This window comes from Montipora capricornis, chromosome 12 (genome assembly GCF_036669925.1).
Source record: "Montipora capricornis isolate CH-2021 chromosome 12, ASM3666992v2, whole genome shotgun sequence".
Taxonomy (NCBI): domain Eukaryota; kingdom Metazoa; phylum Cnidaria; class Anthozoa; order Scleractinia; family Acroporidae; genus Montipora; species Montipora capricornis.
Genome location: NC_090894.1, coordinates 21,869,712 through 21,880,364, shown reverse-complemented (window position 1 = coordinate 21,880,364; position 10,653 = coordinate 21,869,712). Strand labels below are relative to the sequence as shown.

General features: G+C 39.1%; 1 protein-coding gene across 1 annotated transcript in view; it reads left to right on the top strand.

Annotated features, from left to right (window-relative positions):
* The first annotated feature begins 899 nt into the window (after positions 1–899).
* Positions 900–10,653, top strand: part of LOC138027078 (uncharacterized) — a 20,693-nt gene continuing 10,939 nt past the window's right edge. Inside the window, exons 1-9 of the mRNA XM_068874579.1 lie at positions 900–981; positions 2,736–2,815; positions 3,872–3,990; positions 5,529–5,631; positions 6,561–6,616; positions 7,937–7,995; positions 8,563–8,605; positions 9,161–9,274; positions 10,010–10,095. Coding sequence (XP_068730680.1) covers positions 2,749–2,815; positions 3,872–3,990; positions 5,529–5,631; positions 6,561–6,616; positions 7,937–7,995; positions 8,563–8,605; positions 9,161–9,274; positions 10,010–10,095 — 647 coding nt within the window. The 5' untranslated portion in view covers positions 900–981; positions 2,736–2,748. The remainder of the gene's footprint in view (positions 982–2,735; positions 2,816–3,871; positions 3,991–5,528; positions 5,632–6,560; positions 6,617–7,936; positions 7,996–8,562; positions 8,606–9,160; positions 9,275–10,009; positions 10,096–10,653) is intronic.

The window sequence follows — 10,653 nt, the reverse complement described above, 5'->3', positions numbered from 1 at the left end:
ATAAAATGTTCCCCTGGTTACAATTCCACACCAGAATCAATTGACGAAGATTGAACTTTCATTTCAACCCACCATCAACGCAATAGCAGCCCTGCAGGCGATCTAAGGCGGTAGTTTGTTCATTCGATCGAATGGAAAAACCAACGGAAAGAAGTGGACACTTGGACCATTGGTTAACAAAGTGAACCCCACCGGGATACCGAACCGTTGTTTGTCAACAGCATTCCCCCCTGCGTCCCCTACATGACTGTCTTCTGTCGGATGATGCTATCAATGAAATTTTACTGTCCTACGCAAGTCCATGCACAAAATGTTCATAGTTGAGTTACTTGCACAATATCCTACGAGAACAAATTTTATTTGCAGGTTAATTCCTTGAAGGCTTCGGTAAATACAGTTGCGATCGAGAACAGCTTACAAAGACTACAAAGTCCTACTAACTAATAAAAGCGGCATGAAGGCGCAAAATTATTATGACTTACATCTATTAAAGAATTTTCTCCCAAGTTTGTACTCTACTGCTTTCATTCTCGCTAGGCCTCTTGGCTTTTAAAGCCATCTTTGAACACTTGGCGAATATGTTTTTGAAGTTTGTCAACACAGAGGCATGACTGTGATAGGACGACTGAGTCAATGGCCTTGGGATGGCAACCGAGGAATTGAAAAATGGCTTACATCGCGTTGAATCTGGAAGCTGACCACACAGGAAGGAACCTACTCACAATCACAATAACGTAAGGCTTATTTTCTTAAGTCTTTTATCGGGATTCCCATACAAATTTTTTGCAGTCCATAGTCCATACATTCCTCACACGGAGAGGCTGGGTTAGTGGACAAAAGTTTCCGTCGGGTAGTTTTTTCCGAGTGGGCCTAGCACTAGAAGGTTTTTTCGCGCGATTCGTAAACACAGGAAAAGAAATTCATCGGTCAAGCTACAGTAGTTTTAAAACCTCAAGCGGGATGATTTGAAATGCACCTTTGGTAAGTTTTATGTGCTTAGTTCTTAGCCTCATGCTTTTCTATAAAAGTCCTACGAAATAATTTTGGGGAACCGATTGAGAGCAAGATGTATTCCTGCAACAAAGCAAGCGCAGCCTTCACGGTTACTTCGAAGATGAGTTCACAAGATGATATGAATAACTTTGCCACAGAGTACAGAATGTCGCTTTGTTTGCCTGGTGAATAGAGCTTTTCGAATAACCTACGAGTCATCTTATTAGAAGTTATGAAAAGTAATATTCAATTTTGTGTACATAACCTTAAATTCGTTTGCTCAGTGTTAAGATCCAAGTTTCGTTGGAAAACATAAGCAGACGTAAATTCCAAAATTAGGTCAGGATCTTGTATCTAGTATTAGAAGTTTTATTGGCGCCTTTTACTCTAAAAACAATACTACACACGCCCTGCACGTGCGTTTTACATTTTGAGACATTTCTTTGCCGTTTTCGTCTTGACAACAACGTGAAATGATCAAATTTGAGGTCATGTGGCATGGAGGACTAGAGCACCTGGCGATGAATTTCACTTTCCTCTCTAAAAATATCCACACCGTTTACAGTAATGGGAAATATAATTGATTCCAAGTTCGAGTGAGGCCTAACACTACTGTGAAGTTTTTATACCCAATTATTCCATCAGGGATCAATCCTAGTATTGGAATTGGGCCCACACAAGGACAGAGAAAAACTCTGACCAGGGTGGGATTTGAACCCACGACCTTCGGATTAGATCACCGCTGCTCTACGGACTGAGCTACAAGGCCAGAACGGGAGCAGGCCGTGCACAAGGACAAATTTGGCTTGGCCTAAGCCTAATTTTAGGTAATTGTTAGTTTTTGTCCTTTTTTCTTTGTCCTTGTGTGGGCCCAATTCCAATACGAGGGTTGATCCCTGATGAAATAATTGGGTATAAAAACTTCACAGTAGTGTTAGGCCTCACTCGAAATTGGAATCATTACTCTCAAATGCTCCTGAAGGACAAAAACTAACGATTACCGGAAATATAATTTTTTGACAATGTTTTCGTAGCTGTCGTCGTCGTCCTTTCATTCACAAAAGACATCAATTAAAACTTCACTCGTCCAACTGACGAGTTTTGGAGTTTTTATACTCGTCCGGACGGGTTTTAAGTCGTCTTGGACAACCAAACGACTGCGAATGTGGATCCCTGAGGTCTTTCAAAGGAAAGTGTTGTTTGATCAGCCCAAGGTAAATGGCAAGAGCTTTAGAATACAGTTAAGTTTAGAATTTATGGTGACTAAGGACAGAATTTAGAAGATTGCAATTTACATTCTTTTCATGTTCAACTCCCCCCTCCCCCATCCCCCCCTCACGTTTAGTTCTGGGCCAAAGTGAATATGTCAACGGCCCCTTACCCGTTGCTTATATTTGATGAATTCAGTGGATGACAGTTTATGGGAACACAACATAACATGGAAGCTGAAGCACATTACCTTGAAGTGTCTAACTTGCAACTCTTTTCCTTGGAACAAAGCTGGGGATTTTATGACACCAATTTTATGCCTAAATATGGACAAAAATAAGATCTAGGCTGCATGTGTGGGAAAATGCACAAGCTACCTTACATCCAAATAAGGACATTTTTAAACTAAAAAAAGCCCCAGCTCTGAACGAGAGTTAAAAACTTCAAGGTTATGAGCTTCTTATGGAAGGTATTCTCTTTGTGGTAAGCATCTTATGTCATCCACTCTACCACTTTTGCATTTGATCTTGTAGATGTTGTCAAGTCATGCCATCAAATCATGCTGAAAATGTCTCGGATGATGAAGCTGATAATCGTGTCATCAATCTCTCTAGTGAGTCTGGTTAATATTAAACCACCTAAAATTTGTGGACAAAGGGATTGCGTTATTCATGACAGTAGTTATAGTACTAATGTTAATTTTAATCGTTTGTGTCGTGATGTAAAGCGTAGTCACTACAGATGTGAGTTGTTTCATTTTGACTGCAATCTGATAGTCTTCATCTGGCAAACAGCTGACTGGTTGCGCAAATCAATGGTCTGCTGATATTATTCTGATCGTTATTGAAGGACCTTTTTGAAGTGAGGTCTACTTCTGCACTGATGTTTTACATTCTGCACAGTTGTTCCCTCTACAGTCTGCTGCTATATTGATCTCCTTCATGGTTTCTTCATTGTAGACATCCATGCTCCTGGAATTTTATTGTTGTTTTGTGGATAGGTGTACCAGTAAGAGCCACAATCAATAAACTTTACTTTGTTTGAGAGGGGGTAGTGGCCCGTCTTGTAAGAGTATGTAGAGAGACCAAGTTCTGGTTATAGTGAAGTCGTATACATGACTCTGTTTGTCCCTGTCGTGCTGTGATCCTTTCCTGCATGGATCTCACAGTTTCCTGGTGAATACTTTACCACACTCACAAGGAATCTAACTGGCCACACCATGTTTTGTTTTTCTGCATCCGTAGACATGACTTTCAGTCTCACCAATTGTGATCTAACTGAATTATGTTGGACTTAAAATGGTGTAAATGGCTAGGCAACAACTACAAGGCTCCTGGACCAATACTTCTTATAGATATAACAATGATAGAACACTGGTGGATTTGAACCCTATCACAGGCTCTTGTCTAGCGATTGTTGCTCTTGTCTCGGTGATCTTACGGGTATGTTTGGAAGCAGAAAAAATCATTCATTTTCCCCTAAGAAGCCTGTAAAGACTTTTTCTTTCAATTATTTACAAAAGGATAACAATATACAGAGTTGAGATGATAAATACAATACTGCTACCAACATCTTTTAAAGCCAAGTTTTAGAAGGTTCTGTCTGAATAGTATTACGGGTGCTGTGCTATGCAATCTGGTCCTAAATATGTTACATTCTCTTCTTTCAGACCATCATTTGAAGAGAATAGAGTGTCTTCCTGAGGGGATTTCTGCTTTTACTCTCCTGTTAAGTAACAATGAGATATCAAAGTTGGAGAATTTGCAGTACTTTGCACACTTACAACAGGCAAGAACCTAGAATCAAATTGCCATTTGCGTCATAAGTTTTTTAATACCAGAAATGAAAGATTAAAAATTAAGTGTCATATCTAGATGAGCAATTGTACAGTCTGTTGATCCCACACAAATCTCTAGTCAATGCAAGTAATGTGTATCTAAATTACAGTGTATGTAATAACCATCTTGTTGTTTTGCTTCAGTCTTCAGTACCACTTAAAACTATTTAAATTGCATTTGCTGCAGTTCTTCATAGGTGAAACCGCCGATTCAATCTCCAGTAACCAAATGCCGAGGTTTCACCTAGGTTTTTTGTTCTGGTTGATTTACCCCACTGTGGAGAGAGGACGAGGTGAAGTTTGTTTGCTTGAAGCTATATAAAGTGTCGCAACTGTGACACACGAAAAAATGTGTATTTGCAAATTGATTGGAATGAAGAGGGAAATCGACACATTGGTTCTCAAATCCTTTCCTTTGTTTACCAGAAATTGTCTTGTATTATAAGCGTTATAATTTAAAGCAAATAATATCAAAGAAATATGCCAATCAATTGGATCGATAATGTGCGTATTTGGAATTTGCCGTATCCGCATGAGTATTTTACAATCAGCAAGGCACATTCGGTTAAGTCCCTTTAAGGCATTTCTTGTTATTTTTTTTTCAGCAAGCATCGAGATTTCTAAAACTGTTCCATATCTGTTTAGTAAATCAGCAGAAATGCTATCAGGAATTACTGCATGTGTATCTGAAATGTCTCATTGCCACTGGAAGCAGCTAGCCTTGAAAGATACGAGAAAGACATTTCGATCTCTGACCAAATGATGGAAGAAAACGATTTACTGTACAAGATATTGTCAGCTGTTTGGACTTTGTGGCCCTCCATCTGTTACAAATTTGTTTTAGTGGTTCATAATCAAACATCACAGGTGTCGCTCTGCTTGTGTGACGGAAGCGAGCAGCTAAATTTATCACAACTGTTACAGTCAAAACAGCTCAAGCGTTCCTCTGACGAGCAGATTAATGAGTTGATTATTGCAATTTTTATTTCAGGAATCACTTCAATAATCTGGTTCTCAGATTGATAATGCAAAATTCAAATCAAGCCTCAGTTCAAAACTTGAATTTTGATTGTATTATAGCTTGCTTCAGGTGCCAGGCTGGCGTGAGAATTTGACAGGAGTACCAATTTGCATAATCTGCCAAGGTCGTAAAAAAAAAGTTATTTGCCTTTCTTTTTAAATTCATTTCTCTGGAATTCAAAAACATAGTGTCTACATAGAGGATACTGGTAACATTACAATAAACAATGAGAAAGGTAATGTTGCTAGAGTGAAAACAGATTATGCAAATCAGTAAACCTGTGAAATTCTCACACTGGCCTGGCACTGGAAGCCAGCAATATTCCAATGAAATTTTCAAGTTTTGAACTGAGCCTTGATTTGAATTTTGCATTAATGAACTCAGCAATCCGCTCATCAGAGGAACGCTTGAGCTGTTTTGACTGAAAGAGTGTTTAAATCTTCATAAAGTTTTTTTTCCTCTTCATAGCTGTCTCTGGCAGGTAACCAGATTGACGACATGAAGGGCATCAGTGGTGTTCAGGGTTTACGAGTACTGGACCTCAGTGATAATAATATTCCCTGCATTGAAGGTATACAGGCATGCACTGTACCAACATTATGTTAATTTAAATATCTGAACCTCTTTTTAGAGTTGTTAACCATGCTGGGAATTCAAACTTACCAGTACTGGTAACTAAGTATGGTAACCAAATAAAGCTCCAAAAGGTTTGGTTCTGGTTTAATTTGCATGCTTCCACTGATGTGTGTGAAATCATCTCCTTTTCAAATATAATGGCACTACTGTATATGAAATATCTGACCTGCTAATCACCTTTTCTCATGGGAGGTGCGGTGGTCTCATGGTTAGAGTGCTCAACACTGTGTCGAGTGGTCCGGGTTCAGGTCCTCGCCGGGGACATTGTGTTGTGTTCTTGGGCAAGACACTTTACTCCCACAGTGCCTCTCTCCACCCAGGCGTATAAATGTGTACCAGTGAAAATGCTGGGGATTAAACCCTGCAATGGACCAGCATCCCATCCAGGGGGGAGTAAAAATACTCCTAGTCGCTTCATGCTACGGAAACCGGAGATAAGGGCCGGCCTGATGGGCCTTCTAGGCTTGTAACAGAGACTTTACTTTTTATAAATTGCCCCTTCTCGCAGTCAGAGACTGAATTACAAAGGCTGCAGCTCAACAAGGTTGAACCGAAGGAGCTGTGCTACCAGTTAGGTGCTCAGCCCCTGAAAATGACCCATTTATGACCTTGGAGCGCACCACCACAGCCTGATGGAATAGGCCAGGAGTCGGTTTTGAGGAGGGAGGAAAACCGGAGAACCCAGAGAAAAACCCTCAGAGTCAGATTGAGATCGACTGAAACTCGGCCCACATACAACCCGAGCAAGAGTTGAACCCGGGTCACAGACAGAGGTGGGAGGCATGGTTGATCGACCACTAAACCACCCTGACTCCCCAACTGTACTTACAGTTACCTTGTTTCTTTCAAAACATTTTGTTGTAGGTATTAGCTCACTGAAGAATCTTGAATGGCTCAACCTGTCTGGAAACAGCATTGAGGTAAAAATATGTAGAAATTTTATTTTCTTGTTTGTGTCAGTATCTAGGTGAAATATTTCTTCTGGTTGTTAAACATTAGCCCCAAACAAAATGACAATGGCTTAGAGTACCAATAAAACACCTGTACTCAAACTCCGTTTATTTCAGACAATGGTCGCACATGTCTTTTTTGGTTACAACTTAATTGGTGTTACGAATCACAAGTTTGCTCTAATTAGACATCCCTCTATTATATACTACTGCTGCTAACTCGTACAAAAGGCATGTACAGGGTGTCACTGCATGGTTTCTTAGGTTTCATGGTTACGCTGATTTATTGGGGTTTTTTGGGTGTCCTGGTTTCATGGTTTCGCTGGTTTCGTGGATGTCATGGTTTCTTGGGTTTCGTGGTTTCATTGGTATTTAGAGGTTTCATGGTTTTGTTGAGTTTCACAGGTTTCATGGTTTCATTGGGTTTCACTGGTGTCATGATTTCATTGAGTTTCATGGTTTCACAGGTTTCACAGTTTCATTGGGTTTCACAGGTTTCATGGGTTTCATAAAAACCTGAGAAATCATGCAGTTACACCCTGCATGCACTTTTGTACCAGTCATCATCACTACTTCATACCGGTACTTATTTAACATAGAGGTTTTCCTTATTGGCATTAATTAGGATATATTTGTAATCTTTAACACCAAGTTGTAACCTTTTCTCTTTGGAAGTCACATGACCTGAGTACAATCACACTGGTGAATGGACTAATAGTACTTGCATACTCACAGCAGTGGCCTTGTGCATGACTGGTTAACAAAGGAATAGCCCTTTTCACTGTTAGTTTTTCTCATTTGCATTACAATGTAATCTAGCATGTATGTGAGGCAATTGCGGGCTATTTTGTAGTTTTAACCCGAAAATTGCCTTGCACCCACGTTAGATTACATTGTAATGCAATTGAGAAAAACTAACTGTGAAAAGGGCTATTGGTAGTCACTTTGCTAGGTGAAAATGAAGATAGAAACAGAAAAGGGTGATTGTAGTTTAGTTTCACAGAACTAAATGTGGCCAAGTGGGAATGCAAGACAAATGAGATGTTAACTTTGCTTTTGCAAGCAGCTTCCCTTAAGGCTCATAAGCCCTTTAATTAAGCTTTTGTGGGTACTTATATTTACTTGCTGCATGGTGTAAGGATGATTTCACAGTTGGAGTCACTCAAAAAACAATGTTTGATTCAAAAGGTCTCCTAAGGTGGCAATGGTCTATTACCCAAAACAATATTTATCTCGTTTCAAATACAGTAGTGCCCAATATTAATTTTACTTTTGTACTTTGTTTTGTAGGAAGTTGAAAATCTAGACAAAAGCATTAACTTGAACCACCTTGACTTGTCTGAGAACAGGTAGGAAGTTTGGAGTGGATGAATGCTGATAAACTGACTACCATTGATTGTATTCAACTTGTGAGTTTAATAGACTATTCATATTCTCAGTATTGGACTGGAACTAGCTTGCAAAGGAGGCTAATGTGAGGGAATCTTTTCAAGTGCAAATATTTTTTAACCCATTGACTCCCGGGGGTTCCCAGTTGACGAGTAAAATCGTCTGGCGTTAGACAGAGTAGTACAGTACTACATGTGAGTACAGCCAATTCAGGCTGGCTTTTGAGTCAAAGGGTTAATATATTCCCCCACATTATCCTCCAATGCAAGGTAGTTCTAGTCCAATAGTGAGAATGTGAATATGATCTGTTTGCCATTTCCAAAATCATGACCATCAGACCCTCTAGACTCTTAAAAATGTAGCTTCGAAATATTTCACTACAATGATCACCCAGTGTTTCCTTGATGGAATTCAACCTACAATAATTTACCAAACAAGAAAAACCAGTTGTTTTTATATTGTAAAATAAACACTGAAAACATGTAGAGTCAATTTACTCTGCATAATTTATGTTTCTCTTTCAACAGCATTGCTGTTATCTCAGGCTTAAGGACCCTTAAGAAATTAAAGGTACAGTATACATGGTATAATCATTTTAATGGAGAGCTCTGACGACATTGAGTACACTTAAGTTTATTACTGATGTACCACTTAAACTATCAGTTGTAGGTAGTGTCACCGGTACTCCTTTTTTCTTTATCTGTTTCTCGTGTTTGTTTCTTCTACTTGTCTCTTTCATCACCTCCTCTAGCATCTTACTCCACAACAAAACAGAGTGGAGACTTTTTCTTGGATTTGTCTTATATAAATTTACATATATTTAAAGATACGTACACTGTGCATTAATTTTGTTTCACTTAAATTTTGTAAAAAATTAGAGAAAAGTCAAGCTTGTATGTATTGATGGACATCTTATGAATCATACGAATGATTGTATTCAAATTTAGATTGCATAAACACTGTGTTGATTTGTGATGATTGCAAGTTGCATGTTTAGTACGTAAAACGGTACGTGTTAGCACTGTCCATGCTTTGTACTCTTGCTAGTCACAATCCTTTAAAATAAATAGATACAGTACACAAACTTTGTCCTTCAACCTCGTGTGTTACCTTTTATTTATCTAGACTTTGTTGCTTCATGGGAACCTGATATCCTCTCTGGCAATCATCAAAGACGAGTTGTCAACTTCAGTCTGTACACTCTCATTAGCAGACAATGATATCTCAGATTTAAATGAGGTACAAGACATCACTTTTGGCAAAAAACGGTTCTCCATGTTCTGTCCCTCAGTCAAAGTGACTAAAGGAATCCATCATTACAAAGTATAATATTATTAGCTGATGACAGTATCACCTTATCAGAGCATGCACTCCATTGTGTCCAGCACATCAACACATTGACTCCTGAACTGTCCCCCATAGACAAGTAAAATCTATCAAGTTTCTGACAATCCGAGGGGTCAATGGGTTAAGTCACTTTTGTCCAGAAATTCTTGTACACGTACATGTAATCAAATTCACACCCTATTTTGATATCCTTCCTGTTTGCTTCCTGTTTTCAACAATTTAAGGCCCACCTTCAACCGACAGGCTTTCCAACCATTTGTTTTTGTTGTGGAAAGTGGCATTCTTTATCCTAGTGATGTGATTGGATGAATTTTAGCTTTGGGGGTATTTTCATGTGAAAATTGTTCCATGGCACGCAATGCCTGTAGGGTGAGCGTTGGCCTTTAAATTGAGTGTTAGGACTTGGCCGAAGTCTCCTTGCGTGGCCCACAAGCTATGGGATAACAAATCTTTATTTTTACTGCATTTTATTTGTGGGGTTGAACAGAACATCAGGTTCAGGCTTAAGCCATGTTCAAAAACCTTAAATGTATGCACCTATTCCATCCTTGTTCACATAAGAGTACATTTTAAATGTATGTGTAAACCCTGGTTATTCAGATTACTGCTATGTGTACTTTGTTTCAGATCGTCAATCTTTCAAGTCTTGTTAATTTGGAGCAGCTGTCACTAGTGAACAATCCTTGTGTAATGACCAATGGCTTATGGAGACAGTATCTTTAGTTTATGCAGGGGCTTAAGTCTTGTTTAAAAGTCAAACTAGGTTATGCTTAACCCCAAATATTTCATCAATGGCAAAATGACAAAACAATGACAGCTTCAAAGTTTTAAGTTAAAAGGTGCATTAACCATGTAAGCCAGTCACCAAATTTGGTACGGTAGTCCATGTAAGCCAGTCACCAAATTTGGTAAGGTACTCCATGTAAGGCAGTCACCAAATTTGGGTAGGTACTCCATGTAAAGCAGTCACCAAATTTGGGTAGGTACTCCATGTAAGGCAGTCACCAAACTTGGTAAGGTACTCCATGTAAGTTATTCACCAAATTTAGTAAGGTACTCCATGTAAGTAAGTCACCAAATTTGGGTAGGTACTCCATGTAAGCCAGTCACAAATTTGGGTAAGTACTCCATGTAAGTAAGTCACCAAATTTGGGTAGGTACGTCATGTAAGGACATCACCAAATTTGGATAGGTACTTAATGTGAGGTGACTGGCTTACATGGAGTACCTATCCAGATTTGGTTAATGGCTGACATGGAGTATCTTCAAAT